The sequence below is a fragment of the Ipomoea triloba genome, chromosome 4 (genome assembly GCF_003576645.1).
Source record: "Ipomoea triloba cultivar NCNSP0323 chromosome 4, ASM357664v1".
In the NCBI taxonomy this organism is placed as follows: Eukaryota; Viridiplantae; Streptophyta; class Magnoliopsida; order Solanales; family Convolvulaceae; genus Ipomoea; species Ipomoea triloba.
In genome coordinates this window covers 34,976,673-34,999,637 of record NC_044919.1, presented here as the reverse complement: position 1 = coordinate 34,999,637, position 22,965 = coordinate 34,976,673, and the positions used below count along the sequence as shown (strand labels likewise).

The following is a 22,965-nucleotide window of genomic DNA, read 5'->3' as shown; positions in this document are numbered from 1 at the left end:
TTATTTTGTCGTTAAACATCCGTTAAATCGGGACCAAATTGATAATTTTGCTATAGTCAATGGACCAAATTGGTAATTTTTCTATAGTCAATAGACCAAATTGGTAATTAATTTTTCACTGAAATGGTCCATTGACTATAGTAAACTCACCAATTTAGTCCCTTGCCTATAGCAAATTACCAATTTGGTCCCGATTTTAATTGATGTTTAACGGCAAAATAAACGGAGGACCAAATTGGTTAGAATTTTCAAAGTCGAGGGACTTAATTGGGTACGAAAAATTGTCAATGACTAAATTGGTAATTTCGCAATAGTCGAGGGACTATTTCGGTAATAAACTCTTTTATTGGGTAACAAAGGCTATCTACTACACTTTATCACACTCTTTTTTTCATTTTATTGCAAAGTATTATTAAATATCGTGTGTTTGAAAACTTAAAATTGATTTTTGAAAATTATTTTTTACATTTTTAGTGTTTAGAAGAGTCTGGAAAATTGAAGTCGACGAAAATTATTTCTGAATTAAAAGAAAACAATGTTGTTTTGGGGGACTTCTGTCAAAATTTGACGGAAGTAATTTTTCGGAGCAAACTTGCACGAAAATTTTGACTGCTTCACCGTGTTGGGAATATTTGTAATTAGGTTTTGATGATACCAAAAATGTGTTAGAACTTATTTGTAATTATTAGTCTCCAAAAGAAGAAAATGAAGAAACATCAAGTTCAGTAAACTGCTACAGTAAGGTTCAGTAAACTGCTACAATAACTTCGAGAGGTGCTACAATACCATCCGCAGGAAACGTTTTTGAACGGAGTTTTGAGGCCAAAGAATAACATAAAAATCCACGAGAGGTGGATGGGAAAGGAGTTTTGATGTCATAGAAGAAGGATATAACTCACGAGAGGTGGATTGGAAAGCCAAAAGACTCGTGAGAGGTGGATCAAAATGGCTGCGAGACATCAAATTTTCGAGAGATGCTACAGTACTTTTGCTACAGTGAATTCGAGAGATCGAGAGTTCGAGAGATCGATCGAGAGGTTCGAAAGATCACAAGAGATGAAAACTCGATGCTACAGTGAAATTGCTACAGTACTCGAGAGGTAAATAGTACTATTGCTACAGTGACATTAATAGTACTATTGCTACAGTAATCACGAAAAATACTCAGATGAAATTGGTTCAATGAGTATTATTCTAGCAAGAAGACTTTTGGAAGAAGAAGTTGCGAGAGGTATGAAGAAATCCTTCAAGCTAGTTCAAGATTCAACTAAGGAATTAATTATACACTTGGAAGATGTCACATGGGAAAAGGTAATATGGGTGACAATATTTTATTTGAAAGAGTTCAAATAAAATTCAAAGTGATCAGGAGAAAGCTAAAGATGGAGAATGGGCATGAATATTTTATTCAAGAAAGATGGGCTCAAGATAGTGGAAAGAATATTAAATCAAGCATGAAGACAAAGTTTCTTATCAACATGCAAGATACCATACGGAAATTATGGGAGTGGAATATTTTATGGAAGACTTCAAGTGGGATTTCAGATCAAGCTAGCACATGGGATACAAATTAAGGTGGAGCTTCAACGGGTAAAGTATGAAGACTTGAACAAGGAAATATTTTATCAACTCCACTAAGCACGTGAAGGAGACAAAAATTAATGTGGGTTGTTTGGCAGATTTGGACTGCTGCCAAACGGTCAAATTAGCAACGGGAATATTTCTTCCCAAATATAAAACCCCAAGGCTTAGAAGAAAAGACGAGTGAATACCAAGGGGGAAAACAAGACAGTGAATGCACATAAAGAAAAGAGAGGAAAAGCTCAGCTTCGAGACATAAAATTCCAGTGTGCATATTCTAAGCTTAAAAGATAAAAGAATCACTTTGATTCTTTTACTAGTCCAGCACAAACACAACAACACCAACTTTCGAAGGGAAGTTTTGAGTAGGCAGTGAAGGATAGGTGGACGGTGCGGCTATCTTCTATCTCAAGGATTGTCAGACAGTGAAGGATAGGAAGACGGTGCGACCATTCGCTATCTCAAGGATTGTCAGGCAGTGAAGGATAGGAGGACGGTGCGGCTGTTTTCTATCTCAAGGATTGTCAAAAAGGGAAGAAGCGGGTTGCTTCTGTCCAGACTTTGTATTGGTGATAATACATAGTGGATTTGCTCCTTGGAGTGAAAGGAGAACAGTGGACGTAGGCTGCGTTGGCCGAACCACTCAAATTCCTCTCTTGCACTTTACTTTACTGTTATTATTATTATTGTGCAACTAACCCCATAACTCTTATTCACACGAGCACACAATTTACAAAACGCTACAATCATATTTTACGCAAGCTTGAGACTTCCGCTGCAAGGAAATTTATTTCCTTAATTCTTTTCAGCTCACTTTGAGTTAGAATCGAAAATTTGATAAAGTCTATTCAACCCCCCCTTCTAGACTTTATAGCTTGCTCATCCGGGACCAACACACCGGTTCTGGAAATCATAGAGTAGTGATCTCTAGTTTCGACGCTTTTTTTTTTCATACACCAACAGTAAACAAAAATACGACTCTCACTTTTAATTAAAAGTCAATATTGACCGAGTCATTTTTTTGCAGTAACTAATAAATTTTAAATTATTGTAATTATAATTGTTTAATATAATTCAAACTAAATATTAAATACGGAGTATATTTAAAACTCTATTGGATTAATTAAATGAATTTTTCCTTCAAAATAAAAAACAAAAAATTAAAGGAACTTTAAATCGATACGAACTCTATATTTATTCTCTTACCCCTCGCCCTCCATTCCATTAATCTCTATGGCACCACCGTTTTATTCATCACTTGGCTCACGAACTTCAAGTTTTTCATGTTTGCCTTCAATGGTACGTGGCCCTCTCTCTCATCCTCACCCACCCCCAACCCCCAACGGTGAATCTAGAGGTGTGGGCAATGGGGCAGCCCCGATTGCTCTTAAAAAAAATTGTCACATACGATATTCAACAATGTACACCTAAAGGCACAAAGATGTGAAACAATTATTGAAAAGACTAAATTTAATATAATACCATAAACACAAATCATAAATGATCATAAATAATAAACGAGCAAACAAGATTCAACTCCAATTAGTAATTAGTGATCAAAGATTAACTGATCTTAAAAAAAAATCCGCAACCTATGATCTTCAACAATGTGCTTTAGAATACTCAACAATGTGTAGTCCAAGACAAAACAATATGCACTTTGAAGGTACAACAATATGCTCTTGAAAGGTTCAACAATGCGCTATTGAAATGCTTAACAATGTGCTCTTGAAATGTTCAACAATGTGTACTTTAAGGCAAAATAATATACACTTCGAATACACAACAATGTGTCCTGGAATGCATAATAATATACTCTATAAGACTCAACAATGTGTTCTAGAAGGTCAACAATATGCACTGAAATACACATTTGTGTGCTCTAAAAGACACACACACACATACATGCATACATACATACATACATACATACATACATACATACATACATACATACATATATATATATATATATATATATATATATATATATATAATGAGGAATAAAATTATGTCATATGTCCTGAGAGCATTCTTATCAATGTGGTTATTTCACGAGCTTCGTTCTCCTTCTCTTTCTTCTCCTCTCTCATGCCAAGTTGAATTTTATTCTGATATTATCCCCCAAATATGCATCAATGTGGATGCTCTGAAAACAAAAACAACAACCCAATTGGTTGGATGTAAAAAAGTTTTTATATGAAGTTAATTTATTAAAATTTGAGGAAAATACCATTTTCTCTTGTTTGGTTCATGAATTTAATTTTCTATCAAAATATAATTTTACACATTTGAGGAAAAAGTTTTCCAAACTCAAGATTGGCGCTTGGCAGAGACATGTGAAAAAGCACGTCAGAGATTCAGGATCTCAGGGTACAGATAGATAGCTGTTCCCTTCACAATTTTACATGCGACTTTAAATTAAATACCCCAAAATGTTATATATTTATTAAAAAGGGAAAACCAAATCCATAACTACAACTACCGTTCCACGCCACGTCCCTTCCAAAGAGATTCTCTGTACTTCAGACATCGCTAAATTCTCAATCTTCAATCCATCGTCTTCGATCCAACTTTTTCAGACTCTGTACCTCTCAACAACAGCAATAATTGCTTCAATTATTCCTCAATTATACCCGCAATCTTCCTTTTTTCCGATTCCCCCTCTCCCAAGTCTCTCTATGTTCTGTACTCTTTTGAAACCCTAACAATCGTCAATGGCGGAGCCACCGAGAATTATCACCGCCGGCGCCGGAGAGACGAACGGATGCAGTCCGCTGGCGTTGCAGACGAGCTCGCGGTCCGTGACGGAGACGGTGAACGGCTCGCACCGGTTCGTGATCCAGGGGTACTCGTTGGCGAAGGGGATGGGGGTGGGGAAGCACATCGCTAGTGACAATTTCTCCGTCGGTGGTCACCAGTGGGCTATCTACTTTTACCCGGACGGTAAGAACCCCGAGGATAATTCCGCCTACGTTTCTGTTTTTATCGCGTTGGCTAGTGAAGGGACGGATGTTAGGGCTTTGTTCGAGCTGACTTTGCTTGATCAGAGTGGCAAGGGAAAACACAAGGTTCATAGCCACTTCGATCGCTCCCTCGAGAGCGGCCCCTACACCTTGAAATACCGCGGCAGCATGTGGTAATCTCTTCATTTTTTTTAAAAAAAAAAAATCTTTGCTTAATTATATATTTTCCGTGTTTTCCTGGCTCAAAATGATGTTGCTAGTTTATGACTTTAGTTCATTAGAATTCAGGAATTGAAAGATTCAGATGGCATGTCTTGACTTTTTCAGTATCTGGTTGTGTAGGTTCTGTTCTTTCATTATGCTGAATTAAGTGTTTTTTTTGGAATGCAAAATTAATGGATCTCCTTACCAATTATATATTAGATGTACTATATTCAGACAGTAATTCAACAAGCAATGCTAGAATTACTAAATTTGTTAAGAACTTATTTATATCTTCAATTTGACATTTTCATTGCATGAAGTATTAGCAGGGTTGCAAAAATCGCGCCTAGGCGCCGATTAAGGCGCTAGGCGGCCCCCGTCGAGGAAGGCCGAAATCGGCCTCCTCCGCGGCCCGCTGCCTAATGCGGTCTAGGCGGCTGGCTAGGCGGTCTAGGCGGCGCCTAGACCGCCTAGCCGGCCACCCCCGTCTCAGCCCTCTTTTTTCTTTTCGCCGGAAAGAAGAAACTGGTAAACTAGTCGTCGGACGGAGCTACAGACGACAGAGAAGAAGATGGATGGCGAAAGAGGCATGCGACAAGATTTCTGAGTTGTGAACTTGGATCGCATAGCTTCCGCTTTCGGTGAAGATGTCGACGCCAGCTAAGAGGTTGGATGGCGTAGCTTCCACTTCCGGCGGTGGAGGTTGGAGGTTGAGGTTTCAGATCTGTGAGTTGGAGACGCGAGGTTGGCGCGATGGTCGGACGTACGGGTGGTCGGCGATGTTGAGGTTTCAGATCTGTGAGGTTGCTGGTCTGCACTGTGTCTGGATCGGAGGTCGCCGGTCGAAATGGAGAATTGGACTGACGGTCGCTGGTCTGTACTATGTATTCTGTGTCTGGTCTGTACTCTCTGTCTCTCTGTAGCATGCTTTGGCAGCTTTGGTAACATAAAACATTTAATGAGAGCCTGGGGTGCTTTCTTGGATTTGGGAGCTTGGAGTTGCTTTCTTAATACTTGATATACAAAATAAAAAAAAAAATAAAAGAGAATTAAATCGGGCGCCTAGGCGCCGGAACCGCCCCCTTGGCGCCTAGGGGGCGCCTAGCGTCTTTTGCAACATTGAGTATTAGTGCTGTGGTTTATATTGAGTCAGTGTGTTAATGAGTTTGTTAGATTTCAAACAAACAATTGATTGTTGAATAGAAAATTTTAAATTCATTCAACCAGCTTCTAGTCTTCTATCAATGATTTTTTCTTCAATGCAACAAGTACTTAAATAGTGTGAATGTTGGGGCAGTACCCCACTGGTCTATTGGGCCAGCCACTCTGCACATGCCCAGGTCGAAAATCTGAGAGGTTCTTAGAGTTGCATTAAGATTGGATCAGAGAGCTATTCTAGCTACAAGTGGGCTGCCAATTGGAGTTATACAAGGACCGAGGAGTCCAGCCTAGTTGGGCACCCAACTGGTTTTCCTGGCCTAGAATTTGCCTTCTTAATCCTAATTGGCTTGCCATATAATGATGTGGCAGTGATTTATGCAACTCTAGGGCTGTTGTTACTTGCAAAGCAAAGTATTTATTAATTTTAGTATAGCAAGTATATCTTAGGAAGTAGTTCTCTATTCCTAGGTTGGGAAGGCGGCAACCTGAGTTATGCACTTAGGGGCAGTGTGTCTCACCTATTTAAACAGTGTTCACAATCACACAATATCTAGTACATCTTAAGCGTTATAAAACACCTTTGTGTTGAAAAACATGTGAGGAAATTCAACAGACAAGCATGCATAGAAATATGAAGGGTTGTTGGCTTTTCCTAAGTTGGGTATCTTAGGTGCCTTTTTGTACTAGTATACATATGTTTGCGCTCCACTTTTATACAATGCAATAAAATATGCTCCTTTTCTTCTCTAAATTCAACATGATATTAAAGCCATCCTAACCTTATCTTTTATGGCAAAGAAAAAGGTGAATAGTGCTGACTGCCTGTTGGGCAGTTATTTTTTCAAAAATAGTCATTACTTAGTATTGTTTTTACAAAATTGGAGCCCCTAGTCCTCTCGAAAAGCTTGGATGATCCTACCCATTTTTTTGGCTATCAAAGTCCTCTATACACTCTCTCGTGCACCACCATGCTCTGCTTTCCTCACTGCCACAGCCCACATGTTGGTGGGTGTGACCACCTCTGGCGACCTTTTTCAATAAAATTCTCCAGTTTTACTCACGACCTTTCTACAAATATCCTATAAAAGTTTCATCCAATTCTAGAAACAATGGTTGAAAGTTTCAAGTGCAAGTTAAAGTTTCAAGTTTTTCCAAAGTTTCAAGTTTAAAGTGTCCATGACGTCGTGTTCAAGTGTTCATGTTTAAGTCTTCAAACTTGTGTTCAAGATGCCCATGTGAACGTCAAAGGTTAAGTCAAGTGCGTAGCAAGCTTGGGGCACATGTGGCCCCAGCTTGAGGTGGAGTATTGAAAAACATGTGAGGAAATTCAACATACAAGCATGTGTGGAAATATTAAGGATTGTTTGCTTTTCCTAGGTAACTAGGTTGAGAGTCTTAGGAGCCTTTTTGTACTAGTATATATATGTGTGTGCTCCACTTTTATATAATGCAATAAAGTATGCTCCTTTTCTTCAAAGTTCAAATTTTAATGCTCATTTGCTGGTTGGTTATGCTATGTTGAGAGTGAAACAAGTATGAATGAATTAGGCTCATTCCTGACCTGGATGTTTGGTATGCTATGTTTAAACAAATGTATTTAATAATTCATGCATCTCTCACCTTAACTTCTCTTATTATTATTTTTTTATGAGGCTGTTTTGGATTAAATTGTCTGTGCTAAATCTTAAAAAATATATTTATGATTTATATTTGATCTTTTGAGGACCAATGGACTGAGTTTGAGCAGTAGACCTATGGATTTGAGCCAGCCTTCTCTATGAACACATCAGATTGTTGTATCTATAGCCTCTTTTACCAAGAATAACTGTGTTAAACTTTTGCCTTCACTGCTTTGCAAGCATTATGATCCAAGGAACTTTGAGTTGGCATTTTTATTATTTGATACCATTTTTGCCTTTATTCCCAGTGGCTTCTGCTGCAACCCAGGATTGCTGTTGACTTTTTTTATGTTGAAATTTGTAGGGGATACAAACGCTTTTTCAGGCGAACATCGCTAGAAACTTCAGATTATCTTAAAGATGACTGTTTGAAAATTAATTGTACTGTTGGAGTTGTACGTTCTACAATAGACTGTTTAAGCTTGCCTTCAATTCAAGTCCCAGATTCTGACATTGGTGCACATTTTGGCATGCTTTTGAATAATATGGAAGGCTCTGATATTATTTACAATGTGGCTGGAGAAAAATTTTATGCCCATAAATTGGTTTTGGCTGCTCGTTCTCCAGTTTTTCACTCACAGTTACTTGATGTAGCAGATAGTGATAAGCAGGAAATTGTAATTACTGATATGGAACCCAAGGTCTTCAAGGTTAGCAACAGGGCATATACTTTCTTTTACTGGTTGTGTGGGATTGGATTCATCTTCCCTGCAGCGGGTTTGTGAATTGCCTTTGATGTATCTATTTATCCATTAACTGCTGTATAGATGTTGACAGTAATTTTATGTGGTGTGCCACAGGCAATGCTGCACTTTGTATATAGAGATGCTCTTATGGAAGATGACCTGGAAGCATCTAGCCCTTCATCCATTCCTTCTGTATCTGATACATTAACTGCAAAATTGCTAGCAGCAGCAGATTGTTATGATTTGGGAAGACTCAGGCGGATGTGTGAAGCTCGTCTATGCAAAGATATCTCTGTGAACACTGTTGCAAACATTCTTGCTCTTGCTGATAGTTATCATGCCACAGAACTCAAAGCTGTCTGCCTTAGATATGCTGCTGAAAATCTTTCTGGTATGAGCCAATTGTGTTCCTTGATTCTATCCAATATTCTCTAATACTGTATTTACTTGAAAACTTTCGTAATATTGTATATTCTAGGAAGGAAGATAATCTATTCTGTTGTTCATATGATTTTTTTGTGCATGAAACCTAAGATCTTTTAGAGGCTTCTATCATCTCAAACACAATGTCTGTGGTTTCCTTATTTTTGCAAGGGTTTGCACCCAAAACTCTTTCTTGATCATATCTCAGTTACAAGGATTTCTCTACCTCCACACAATTCATGCCCTTAATAATTTTTGCTAGCTGTTCAACATCTCCAGTGTGGTTTCTGTTACTGTTGGCATGCACAACATTTTCACTAGAGGATTTACCAGGAAATGAATTACAGTTAATAAGATAAAGATAAGTTAGGTTTAAGTGGCATGATGGCTGGTGTGGCATTTGTTTTCCAATCTGTTTTAACAAGTTGCAGAGTTATTAAAGTTAGAAAAACTAAACATGCCCTTCTGGCTGATATATATTTGGCTTCTTGGTGCCAGCTGTCATGCAGTCAGATGGCTTTGAATACCTAAAAGAAAACTGTCCTTCACTCCAGTCAGAACTTCTGAAGACAGTAGCTGGTTGCGAGGATGATTGCAGCAGTGGAGGGGCAAAGTCTCGGAGTGTTTGGGCACAGCTTTCAGATGGTGGTGATACCAACGGAAGAAGGGTACGTCAACGAACCTGATTTACATGGGAATCTTAGTTGTTCTTCTTCTGTATAATGCGTCAAGAAGAAGTCAAGAAGAAATCTTGGGACACGATAACAGTCTCATAGAATGAATTCATAGTTTTTGTGAAAGGGAGTACGTAATAGCACAGATGTATGATGGTGTTAAATAGCTGGGGGGCCAAGTAGTCAAGGTGGGAAGTTTGACACTAGTACCTTATCTGCCACTGCCTCTGTAATTAAGGATATTGTTTGTTCTTGTTAACTGCTTTCTGACAAAGATTTCTGCTACCAATACTGTAATTATGTCTTGATCATTCTATGTTGTTAAGCTGTTGAACGAGGTTCGTAACTACATGTAGCATGCACGAGTTTTGTTGATTGATGTGTTGATACATGTTAGAATTTAATTTGATTTTTTTGGGGGGGTTATATTTGAATGTATGAATTTATCCCAGACACTAGTTTGGTAACACCTTGTAATGTTGAGTTTAGTTGGATTGAAGTGAATTGTGGAGGTTTTGTTGAGTTAGTTTGTAGTTGTTTTGGGTATTTTGTGATCCATTTTTCCCTTCCCATATATCAACGAAATATAAGAAGGGGTAATTGACTTAAAAGAGTAATGCTATAAACCTCTTCAGTATTGTTCCTAAAAACTTCTCTTTTTGATAAGATTATCATCTGATTGGTAGTTAAATTTATTTTTAATTGGTGGTAAGGTTACTCAACACTCAATGAAAGTCACATCATTAGTTGAAAGTTTGAAGGAAAAATTTAGGAAGGGAAAAAGAGTATTTTTCTTGACAAAAATGTTTAAATATTCAGATGGTGTTAGTTTAAGTATTAAAGTGTTTGATCCATTGATGATTAATATATTTAGATGAATATAAAAATTAACACATTTTAAATAATTAAAAATTCAAATCTAATTGACTTTTATATTCAATGCTCAAAGTAAGGGACTGAAAAAGAAAAAGAAAAAAAAAAGACACAATACTTGGAGGACCAAAATAGAAATCGCCTGGGGCTAACACAGCCAAGTGAAGAAAGACATGTAATCTGATCCTAAAAGGTACCCACACAATCTTTCCTCACATATTTTCCACCATTTTCAGACTGACAGACTGAAACTTGGAAAAATCTGACAAAAACTGAAATATATCTCTTACCCAATATAGACAACACACACCTTTTATCAAACCCATAAAGCAATTTTCTATATATGGTAAGGCCCAAGTCTGATTACTGAACTGACCAAATACAGACCTGAAATTGTGCATGCAACATGGGAAACAATCATTACCATATTATGAAACAAATGTATATTCAATACACAAATGAGATAATTTCATTTTTGGTCCTAGATTTATAGGTGACAATTCACTTTTAGTCTCTTTTTATTAAAACATCCTCATTTGGTTTTAGTATTATTGCGACATGATCATTTTTAGTCATCCATCAACAAAATCGTCAAAATATCGTTAAATACAAAGGCATTTCGATATTTCCAAACATCATTGAATTTAACGATATTTAAATTGTTTTGTTGGTAAAGGACCAAAAATGGTCATGTCACAGTAATACTAGGACCAAAAGTGGATGTTCTAATAAAAAAGGACTTAAAGTGGACTGCCACCTATAAATCTAGGACCAAAAATGGAATTAACTCATACACAAATATATTAAAAATTTACTTTATATTCAGAGAAAGTACATTATTTGAGTAATAAAAGTACATTATTTTGTATAATGCACATTCAGTACACAAATAATGTACTTTTAGTTTATTAAAAATGCACATTTTGTTATGGTCCACACAGCAGTTGACCATGACCCATACAATAATTTGCCCATGGAAACACACAACAGATGCATAATAAATTCAGGGAGACAACCATAATAAGCACACTATTATTTTGGTTGGAGACAGTACATGTTTTTGGTTGAGTCACAGCAATGTCAATAAGCTGCTACTAACTCCTCTGATGCCACAGAGATGAATGCAAATTTGATTAAAAAAAAATACAACTGAAAATGTGGTAGCAATGCGCCAATGCCATTAGCAGGATCATCTGATGGGAAAATTGCGTGGGAGACCGACCAACTGACCTATGTTCGTTCAATAACAAAACATTCTTTCTTGGGCAACTTTGAAACTATAATTTTCTTTCAATCCCAAGAAATCAATTAGAAAGTGGACATGGCATCCCAAGCACAAGAATCTTGACCCGTTGAAGTAGTCACCGCTCCCATTTTTTTGCAGTCCTTGCTAAAATCATCAAAGAGGACTGCACCAAATGCATCTTTTAGGATTGAGTGGTTTTTACCATGATCTGCCTTCATGTCGAAACAATTTGAATCAAGCAAGAAGTCCGGTCTGGAAAACATCTCGTCCTGGTTTGATGCATCATTCTTGTCATCACATTGTACTGATGCTGAGCCAGCATCCTCTTGCTTAACTTTGTCTCCTAAAAAATCATAGTAATCCCAAAATTTCACATTATGAGAGAATACACAGTTTAGGAATTTAACAAAGAATAAATATCCCTCACCTGGCATTGTTTCAACTGACTGGGGCTCATCTAATGAACTTCCACTGATAGCGGTGTATTCACTAAACACCGATGCAACAGAATGACCTAGAGGGGAGATTGGGTCTCCATAGGCTTCCAATTCTGTGCCATGAAGATCTGGACATGAACTATCCATTATGTCACCAGGCATCATGAAAGCACCAGAGGTCTGTTCTGATGAATTACTTTTTGTATGCTTCAAAGTCTGCGACTCATAAAGTACAGCGTCAAGCAGGCCACTGTTTCTTGGAGAAAGACTACCTGATCCAGTATTATGTTCGGTTGGAGGCGACTGAATCAAAGTGTCAACAGACTCTAGAGAAGGGAGAGGGGAGGAAGGTGAGCCCCAGCTACCCATCTGACTTTGGAATGAAGGGAGCTCCATCTTCTTTGCCCATGTGGGCTCCAAAGAAGAGGAGTTGCCATTTAAAGAGGCATGGCTGCCAGAAATTACACCCGAGAATGATGAGTGACCAGATGCAAGATTTTGATCGTACGCAGAAGAAAACCCAAAGGATTGTGCAATCTCTACAGAACTGTCATTCTGATATGGACTGCAGGCTGGAAGAATATCACTGGCATTGACATTTAAACCAGGGAACAAGGGCTCTGATCCCCGTATTCGTTTAGAAGGGTGCATGGTTGACAGGACCGACCTGTTGCCATAAGAAGAATTGAGACCATGTGCCAGCAGGCTACTTGCAGGAATATCAAGCAAGCTACTGGAAGGAATCTCAAGAAGTGCAGGTGGATACAACTGCTGATTCACCTCCAAACTCCTGAATTCCACAGCTGGGATCTCAAAATTGTTGATCTGCAAAAGATCAGGATGGTGTGTTCCCCCATTTGGGAATGTGCTGAAATCTTCATTTTGTTTGCTCTCATTTAAGGCTTTCAAACAGATATCTGGAGGATATATTGGCAAGCCAGCACGTTGTCTTCTCTTAATTCTGGTATTCCAATAGTTCTTTATCTCATTATCTGTGCGCCCAGGCAACTGAAAGGAAGAGGACAACGGCAAGATGGGCTAAGCAATAGTCAACCACAAACATTAACTACATATACAGATGAAATTAGTCTTGATTAATGATGGGAATTTCTGTACAGCAGACCTAAATGAACATGCCAATCAGCAGAAAGATTCTCCTAAAAAGGTTTCCCATCGTAGTTTGTTTTTAGAGATGGAAAATAAAACCTTCTGACTCACAGAGAAACAAATAGGATTTTATAATTACAAGAACCTAACCTAAGTTTATGTGTTTAGAGAAGCAAGAAAAAAAAAAAGCAATAAAACACAAAATTTTCTACAAAAACATGTCACGTCCTTGAATTATTCAGAAGGTTAAAATATAAGTTATATTAATAAATTCATAAACAGAATTTTTTGGCAGCAAAATCACAGGAAACAAATTACTTAAGGTTATAGTAATTGCAAAATATTAGCATGGAGGGAGAAGATATTCATGAGCCACTATAAATATGCAGTCCTAGGTGTAATGCTAGGAATCATGAATTCCATCATGCAAGAAAACAACACTCTCCAGCTAATTGATGTGGTTGTGTTTCTACATCCATGAATTGCATGAAGTATTAGTTAGTCAAGAACTGGAGAGCAAAAGAATATTAAATTCCTTTACTTTTCCTTTCTGTTCAGGCTGCCATTTTGGGTTTAGGGTTGCAGTTGGGGAGTGGGGGTAATTGGACGGTCATAAGTTTCCATATATGCAAGCTATTTCATTACTCGTATAAATATGTATACCAGCAAAACACAATCAAGACCATAGAGGAAAAGGGTTATAAAAAAATATCTTGAATTTTCACCTAATTTCTTGAGGCTGGTATGTTTAGATATAAGAAACAGGTAATATTTCTGGATAGTTCTGACTTAAATCTGGACAAACTCCCAACTGCAGAAGACACATGTGGAATTAGTGGCTAAGAGGAGAAATTGGATAGATCAAATGAGGGATCATACACACCTCAGCAGCCATTCGCGCCCATTTGTTTCCCATTTTAGCATGGAGTTCTATAATGCGGCTCTCTTCCTCTGGAGTGAATGCTCCTTTCTTTAGATCTGGTCTCAGGTGATTTGCCCATCGCAAACGACAACTTTTTCCACAGCGAGCAAGCCCAGAATGCTTCTGCACAGCATTCCAGTTCCCCTCTCCATGTTTTGTTACATATTCTACTAAAATTGCATCCTCTGCAGATGTCCAGGGACCTTTCTTCAGCGCTTTACCTCCAACGCTTCCTGCATTTCCCCCACCAGTAGTATCTTCACTTATACCACCTTTTGAAGTCATTTTGTCCTCACTTTCGGTTTTCATGCTTGAATCCTGGAATGAAGAATAATAATGAGTCATTTTGTCCTCACTTTCGGTTTTCATGCTTGAATCCTGGAATGAAGAATAATAATCAGTCATTTTGTCCTCACTTTCGGTTTTCATGCTTGAATCCTGGAATGAAGAATAATAATCAAAGGTCAACACATCAACAAATGTGAAAGAGTCTCATAGACCCATGGTCAAGTGTTCAATCTCAATATCCCTCTGATCGACCAAAAAATAAACGCCAAAACACAGTTTCAAAATCAACAGTATGGTGATTTACTGATTTATGAACCCATGTTTAGAAATTAGAAAGCTGTTCAATACATGTGAACTCAGCAATAATTTGGAGATAAAAAGCACACAGAGAATTGTAAGAATCTAATAAACTTGGAAACATCATGACTACCCTCTGCCCCCAGTATCTAACAAACACCCCGGTTAACAAAAGGAAAAAGGATCAAACTTGTACAAAATTATAACTGAGTGAATAATGTGCTTCTCCACAAACTGATCAATAGAAAGAAAGAATAGACCGCACACAAAGGCAGGTAAAGAAAAATGCATGATCACTGACACACAAGCACACAGGTTTAGCTGACAAAAGAAAAGCAGAGCCCCAATACAAGCAAGAACTCAACCATACATGCCACCACGCCTACACTTAACTTAGCTCTTCAGTTTTAGCTAAGGGATCTGAAATGCACCATGATCAAACTAAGAAGAAAACAAGAATTACAACACATTTCAACTTAAAACACATAAATTATAAACAGAAACACAATGTTTAAAACATATTAATATATTCAAAACACACTCATGCTAAAATCACAAAATAAATAGGAGTAAAGCATTCTGAAGTAGTGGCAGGGCTACTCATAATACAGATAACAGAATCCACACAGAACTTAAGAACAAGACGTGAAATTAACATTCAGATATTCATAATTAAAACATAGAAAGCACAGAATAGTAATATGATCAGCGATTTCAGGCGTAGAAGAATTACGGATTCAATAATGAGCTCAACATTCTATATTTAACCGAACTATTGTTCATGTATGGAAACAATGATTAATCATCAGATATTTAATTACCTGATATCTGAGGTAAGAAAGCTGGGGAAGGTGATCGGAGCGAGTGACCGCCGAGACCAGTCCCTCAAAAGCTCACAAAGATCCAGTCAAATTGAACCAACGACACGACACCTAAACTAGCTTAAACCCGGAAATTCCAAATTCACCAACAAAATACTAAAAAAAAATCAAAAATCAAAAATCAAAATGGCACCCTATTAAAGAATGAATCAAAATCCGAAATTCGAAGTTCTATGAATGTGAAATGAAAATTAAAGCCAGATACGTAAAATTAATCATCAAAAAACAAAAAAATAAAAAATCAAACTTTCAAGAACAGAAAAATCAAGCGCTACGACGGTAGGTGAGAGAAGAAATTAAGAGCAAGATCCAATTAATGTGCTAAGAACGCGAGAGAGAAGGTGCCAGCTGATTATGGAATTCTGAAAGCGAAGGAAAAACGGATGAGAGAGAACGGGAGAGAGATGGCGAGAAATGAGAAGAAATAGAGGAGAGACTGAGAGAGATGAGGGATACTTAACACCTCATTTATAGATTTTGATTTTGATTATAATAATTATTATAAACAAAATAATTAGCTACTCTTCATTTAATTAAATATTAAACTTGGATAGTTTACTTAAAATACAAAATACAAGTTTCAACGCTCTTATAAATATTCCTCTCAAAAGATTCTTCAACATTTCATAGTTTTATAAATTATATTAAACCTTCTTTCAAAAAAATAAATTATATTAAACCTGCTTGCCAAAACCTTGTGGTCAAGTGGCATCCAGTGTCCCGATTAACACTCCCATAGTGGAGGCAACTGTTGACTCGTTGTGCAGTAGGTTGAGAAAGTAGCTATAAACAAATACTACATTGTAACCTGAGTCAGTAATACTCAAAAAAAATATTAAACTTGCTTATAATATATTTAGCTTATTAGTTAATTTTGACTTATTTGATCATTATTAGCTATTTGAATTGGTTAACCAATCAATAATTTAATATAAATGTTTGATTAATTAGCTTTTCGCAACAACTTATTACTCTAAAATGCTATAATTCAAAAACGTGCTCAAAACATCTTTTTCGATCAACTTTTTGAAAAATATCATTTTGCACGTAATTATCTATTAGCTAGCACCTAATTATTTATCTAACATCTTTTCACGATAAGTTAATGTTATCAACTAATTAAACTACTAACACAGTCAATTATAAGCTATTATCTAAAATCTATTTACCAAACACTCCATTATATAGATTAGAATGAATATTCTTCTGAAAACATCCTTCAACATTTAATAGTCTTATAAAACATCTTAATTAAGCTACATTTTCATAATACATTAAAAAAAAAAAGGTTAAAATTAGTGCTTTTAGTTCCATGAATTTCATGAATAGTCCAAATTGTGATAGTAACTTCTCGTTGCGTCATTAATTTACTCTTTTTAAAACTTAGAAGAATAATTTTTCCCCCACTTTTTGGATAAATTTCAAAAATCAATTATTCCTAATTTTTTGCTATATTGGAAATAAGAAAAAGGAAATGTTAAGAAAATAAGAAGTTCAAAATATTATTTATTTCTTGTGGTTATTTGCCAGCTCGTTGGTTAAAGGCATGCTTCACCCAACCATTAAAGGATTAAAAGATGGGTATTATTTAGAGTATAATTCAAATATCAATTGTATTTTTTTTTTTGTAAATAAAAAAATCATGTAATTTAATAATAATGTGAGGTAGCAATCAAATTGCACGTGGCAATCAAACTCCTCTCCCCCAACACAATAATAGGTGCATCTAGAATCTATTGTGTGTACATGTACATAAGTTTGGTTTTTTTTTTTTTTCCTCTGAAGGTACTTTGTAGTTCGTACAATGTGTAGTAAATGGTAGACAAGAAATACATTTTTGTATTGGTTGTCTTCATCAACTTTGTACCTTAATAAAGGAGCAAAATTTTGTACTATAAATTTAAATTCAATTTTGAGTGGCATTATGAAATTATTTGTATGGTAAAGATCAAATTGTGATGCCACAACCCCACAAGTAATACCAATTACTTACATTTAACCAAAATTTGAACAAATTTCTTATGGGTATTTCATTCAAGGTAAATAATTGCAAAATGAAATACCATATCATATAATACAATATAATACCCCCATGAGGTATTATGAGATCAAATAGTGCAAATCACTTTCAACTTAACTAGAGACTTACATATAACTCATAAGAGAGTGTTTTGCCACCCTTAAAGTCCTAACTGATATGAATAGTTTGAGCACTAAAAATACAACTACCTTAAAACCTTAACTTGTCGCAAGGGAGTGCTTTGCCACCCTTGAAGTTCTACCTATATATCATGAATAGTTCAAGGCCTATTAATGCAACTATATATATAGTAAAACGTACTCATGAATTGAAGGAATGAATTTCTATATACTTGAAGTCTTACCCTGCACAAACAAATTGAGTTTTGGAAGTAGAACTGTCTTAAAATCTATGAGAGAGTGTTTTGTCACCCTTAAGATCCTATATCCACGAACAAGCTCGATGTGTGGTTGACAATCGAACAACTAAGAAAACATGTGTTTAGACAAATAAAAAATGAAATTCAAGAAAAAAATTACATTTTTGGTCAATCAATTATTTAGGATTTTAAAATGTAGTTTTATACTTAATAGTCTTTCTAATTTCATTATAATATAATGAAAATGGAAAACTTAAAAAATAGTGAACAACATAGAAATTGTTTATAATAAATAAACAAATAAAGTGTTTTTTACCAACAAGGGTCTTTAGCTCAGTGGTAGAGCATTTGACGGCAGACCAAGAGGTTACCGGTTCGAACCCGGTAGGGCCCTTTATGATGTTTATTTTGAGGTGTTTACCATTAAAATTAACCAACAAAAGAAAAAAAAAAAACCTTTACAGTCCAAAGATCCATATATCAATTAGTTATTAAAAATTTAAAAAGAAAAATCTTACAGTCCAAAATCCATAACTTTATTAACTAGTTTTTTTTAAAATTAATCTTATTTATAAAATTTAATAATAATCTTACAGTCCAAAATCCTTAACTCAATTATGATGTGTTTGGTTCATGAGTTTACACACTAAAAATGTGAATCAAAATTATAGCTAGTGTTTGGTTGACATTCATTCGAGAAGAGTTTATTTATATTTGACTTAATTGTATCACATCATCATCTAATCTTTTAAGAAGCATTTTGAGTTATTTAAACTTCATGCCCTCTTTCCTTGAATCAAAATATAATTCAAATCAAGAAGTAATGGTCTGATGTTATTCCATTTCATGTAATATTTATAGAATTGATCCCACTATTTTTTTCCAATTATTAAATCTACTAAATTAATGACTAACATTTGTCCACACTTCTCGTGAAAAGTCTAATTCTCATTTGGACTTAATTAAAATCTAGTACAAAGAAACACTATGTATACATGCATGTATATATATAATATACTACAACTCTATATATTTTCTAGGAGACAAGATACATTTGTAAGTTGGCAATGAATGATGTATTTTATTATATCAAAATATAAATAAATTAATGTATATAACCCATTGTCAAAAAAAGAAAAATAATAATCAAAAGCTATAAACGAGAACATATAGTATACAATCAATGAAATTAAAATGCAGAACGTGATATATATAGTACGTGCATAAGTTAATTGGATCGTCTATCAGAATAGAGCTGCAAAACCCACAATTGCCAATCCAAGAAGGAAACTCTTCTTCAAGAATGTCACTGATGATCTTATGGCTGCACTATCATGATTGTTCCCACCTCCTGGACTTGAAGGAAACTTACCTGCATGTAACCCTCACATATGTCAATTTTTAACCCAAAACACACTTTTCGTTCCTATGTTATATGACAATTGTAAGATTCACCTGTGCGCCCGCACTATTGCAAAAATTCCCGCCTAGGCGCTAGGCGCTCCTAGACCGATGCGAATTGCTCCCTACGCATCCGCCTAGGTGACCGGCCGCCTAGGAGACCGCCTAGCGCCTAACTCGGCCGACTGGGCCGAGTTAACTCGCCTAACTCGGCAGAATTAGCCGAGTTAATTTGAGCGAGTCGGCCTTGTTAATTTTATTATTATATTTATATATATTTAAACTTATTTATTTATATAAGTAAGAGAAGTAAGAGATATATATTCAATATATATAATATAATATATGACATACACTCACACACATAATTAATTTTTTGTTTTTATAGGTCGCCGCCTAGAACCGCCTAGACCGCTTAGGCGCTAGGCGCTAGTCTAAGCGCCTACTGCAACCACAAGTATTGGTTGCGCTAACTTCTCGTTCCTAAACTAACTCATCATGTTGCAATTTTTTTTTAATCATTTTTTCTAACAGATCCCTAATATTTTGTTAGAAATAGGATTAAACTTGCAACTTTAGTTATAGCTTAGAGAGCATATGAGCACAATCAACAAGTAAGGACGAATCTAACAATTACCTTATAACTTATGGACGAAAAGTACAATTTTCTCATAAATTATAATAATGTATTGATGTACGTACCTGCAGGAGTAGTTGTAGGAGCCCCAACTGGGATACCAATTGCTGCAAAATTCAACCAACAACGATATAATAAAAATAAATAAAATAATAAATAAACCAAGCTTCTTGATGAATCCACACACCTCAATTAGGGGTGTAAATGAGCCGAGCTCGAACTTAGGGTGGCTTGAGCTCGAGCTCGTTAAGGAAGGCTCGGCTCGAGTTCGAGCTCGAGCTCGATCGAGCTTGAAAATTGATGCTCAAGCTCGAGCTCGACAATTTTCGAGCTGCTCGATTGTTCGAGCTCGATCTTGAGCTCGAGTTCGAACTTGAATTTGAGTTCGAATTCATACTCGAACTCAAGTTCGAGTTCGATTTTGAACTCGAATTTAACCTGTTTGATTTTAAATTCATGTTTCAATTAAAAATAAACTATAATATTATATGTATACACATATATATATATATATATATATATATATATATACACACATATATATATATATATATATATCGCGAGCGGCTCGTCGAGCCACGAGCCTAAGACATTAGAACTCGAGTTCGGCTCGAACTCGAATTTGACTGAGCTCGAGTCGAGTTTTGACCGAGCGGCTCGTGAGCAACTCGCGAGCCGCTCGGCTCATTTACACCCCTAACCTCAATTAATATGGATTTCTTTAATAAATAAAAAAATGAAAATGCTGGGTCATATATACGTTTCTTATACCTAAATGGCATATATAAATCTAGCAAGTTCGAAAATTGGGCTTCAAGTTGACTAAATTTATCGAGTTATGTTGGGCATAAGCTGGGTTGGTCGAATTCAGCCCACTTACTATGAAATGATATGACTAAATGACCTACTTATCACAAATTAATTTTAAATAGAATATGACAACAACAAAACTTTGTTATTAACTTAGAACAGTCACAGAATGAGTGATTTACCAGCATAGTGTTAGCTAGAATGAAGGGAAGGGAACTAACCTGAGCACAAGCTAGTAGAAGGCGTATTAAGTTTGCAGAGGGAAGGGAGGTCGAGAGCTTTTTTCATTTCAATTTTGAATCCGATCACATTCTCCGGGTCGGCGAGAAGCTGGCACAAGCAAACCGGCTGCGTCTCCACCATTCCGGCGAGTTCCGGGCAGCAAGCCTTCTTCGGCTCATTCAATTTGCTCCCTGCCTCCACAAATGTCAGGCAGTCCGACATGTTTATCAGCTCATTCACACAGTCGAATGTCCCAGCCGGCACCGGCACCGGCGCCAACCCCACCAGAGACGCCGTCGGGGACTGCGCCTCCGTGCCCGGAGCCGCCGCCAGAGCCACTAGGACTAGGAGGAGTGTGGCAACAATTTTTGTGATGATCTTAGTGGCTGCCATTGTTGTGGTCACTATAGGTTTAATTTGTGTGTGTGTATATAGAAAGGGATGTGACAAAATTATTAAAAGTTTAGGCAAAATTATAATAAGATTGACGTTTCTTGCACCGACTGCATACTACCAAACCATATATGTTTAATCAATGCGTTTTAATTAATTTTCTTCCTGCTTACACTTGCCATGCCAGCCATGCAATGCCCATGCATGCATTCTCTTCTACACGAAACTCAATAAACTAATATTATATTTTAGGCAAAAATTTGTGTGAAGCTGTCTTCGGGTTGGGTCAGTGTGCAAATGTGATACTTATACGCACAAATGTCATACTTATATGTTCAAATGTAATACTAATCAAGAATAAAATTTTTGTTACTTATGAGGGTAAATGTAATACTTTTACATTTCGATTTAAAAGTATTACATTTTTTTCTCAAAAATATTATATTTTTCCTTATAAGTAAGTGAAACATTACTTATTATGGAAAATATAATACTTTTGATGGAAAATATAATATTTTTACATAAAAAAATGCAAAATTATTACTATACATTTTTCTTCAAAAGTATTATGTAGTACATTTTTTCTTAGTGACAAAATTTTTATTCCAAATTAGTATTACATTTGAGCATATAAGTATGACGTTTGCATGTTGATTCAATCAAACCCGTCTCACGAATAAGGATCCACGAGACGGTATCACACAAGTGTGACCCTATATTTTATTGATCATTTTAGTGATTTTCAAGAAAAGAAAATAGAAAAGAGTACTCCTATTTGTTAATTTCCCATGTTAAGGATTTCATACAAGATGATGATGCACATAGAAGTATTTAATTTTACAAGACACATTAATTATAGATTTTCTTTTCTTTTCTTTCTTCCCGAAAATTTGCTACCCAAAAACGATTTTAACTCGTACGTCCAAAACCAGTATGATATTTAGTTTCACATGATGTTTGGTGGACTACCTAAGGTGTATGTACTGCTTATTACGGTGCAATAATAACTAGGGAAGTACATTAGTGGAAGGTACCGACCAACCACAAATATATATGACCCCTACACACTAATACATTAACTCCCATTATTTTCTTTGACTTTTATATTTATTTTTTTAAAATTACAATTTACAAATTAATAAAACGAAATGGTAATGCAGAAATTAGTTTGGATAGACAGAGTGGGAAACGAAGGCCTTATAGTCGTTAGCATTTCGCTTTCGTACGTACGTTTGACACTTTCTCGTATTCATTGATAAATACGATATTTCATCTAATTGTGAACTTATTTTGTACTGTACGTATTTGAGTTTATGTCAATCATCTTCAACTTTTTTGAAAGCATTTAAAGTGAACAAAGACTAAAAATCATTAATACCTAGTATTTATCTCAACTTAATCAAAATATACACACACACACAAAAAAAAAAAAAGGTACAAGAAATGTGCGTCCCATGTGAGATTATTGTGTGTCCAACCACAAGGTGGAAACCCACAAGTTTCAACGAATTATTAGGGTTTGGTGATTAATAATTCTGCAAGCTGGAAATGACTGGAATCCTATTCCTGCAGTAAGAATGTATGAAATTATATATATAAAGGGTAGAGGCTTGAAGTAGAAGAAGATCAGATCGAGGGAGTAGCCAATATTGTGTACATATTCACTTCTTTAATAATT

At 36.0% G+C, this 22,965-nt stretch overlaps 3 protein-coding genes and 1 non-coding gene across 7 annotated transcripts; 2 read left to right on the top strand and 2 right to left on the bottom strand.

Annotated features, from left to right (window-relative positions):
• The first annotated feature begins 4,027 nt into the window (after positions 1 to 4,027).
• LOC116015241 (BTB/POZ and MATH domain-containing protein 4-like) lies at positions 4,028 to 9,783 on the top strand. Its single transcript, XM_031255269.1, has 4 exons — positions 4,028 to 4,720; positions 7,896 to 8,241; positions 8,392 to 8,668; positions 9,199 to 9,783. The coding sequence occupies exons 1-4, from the start codon at positions 4,299 to 4,301 to the stop codon at positions 9,384 to 9,386; spliced, it is 1,233 nt and encodes a 410-aa protein (XP_031111129.1). The 5' UTR covers positions 4,028 to 4,298; the 3' UTR covers positions 9,387 to 9,783.
• Positions 9,784 to 11,249: 1,466 nt separating this feature from the next.
• LOC116017743 (transcription factor GAMYB-like) lies at positions 11,250 to 15,840 on the bottom strand. 4 transcript variants are annotated; one of them, XM_031258373.1, is made up of 5 exons: positions 15,366 to 15,840; positions 14,376 to 14,397; positions 13,921 to 14,277; positions 11,921 to 12,938; positions 11,250 to 11,836 (listed from the first exon to the last, which is right to left on the bottom strand). In XM_031258373.1, the coding sequence occupies exons 3-5, from the start codon at positions 14,266 to 14,268 to the stop codon at positions 11,556 to 11,558; spliced, it is 1,647 nt and encodes a 548-aa protein (XP_031114233.1). In that variant the 5' UTR covers positions 14,269 to 14,277; positions 14,376 to 14,397; positions 15,366 to 15,840; the 3' UTR covers positions 11,250 to 11,555. The 4 variants fall into 4 exon arrangements, with proteins under 4 accessions (XP_031114233.1, XP_031114231.1, XP_031114232.1 ...); XM_031258371.1 differs by having other exon boundaries at positions 13,921 to 14,397; XM_031258372.1 differs by lacking the exon at positions 14,376 to 14,397 and having other exon boundaries at positions 13,921 to 14,337.
• Positions 15,841 to 18,146: 2,306 nt separating this feature from the next.
• On the top strand, positions 18,147 to 18,218 carry TRNAC-GCA. The gene has a single exon. It is a non-coding gene; the product is annotated as a tRNA-Cys (tRNA).
• Positions 18,219 to 18,877: 659 nt separating this feature from the next.
• Positions 18,878 to 21,319, bottom strand: LOC116017331 (xylogen-like protein 11). Its single transcript, XM_031257892.1, has 3 exons — positions 20,894 to 21,319; positions 19,928 to 19,969; positions 18,878 to 19,196 (listed from the first exon to the last, which is right to left on the bottom strand). The coding sequence occupies exons 1-3, from the start codon at positions 21,285 to 21,287 to the stop codon at positions 19,069 to 19,071; spliced, it is 564 nt and encodes a 187-aa protein (XP_031113752.1). The 5' UTR covers positions 21,288 to 21,319; the 3' UTR covers positions 18,878 to 19,068.
• Between the last annotated feature and the right edge of the window lie 1,646 nt (positions 21,320 to 22,965).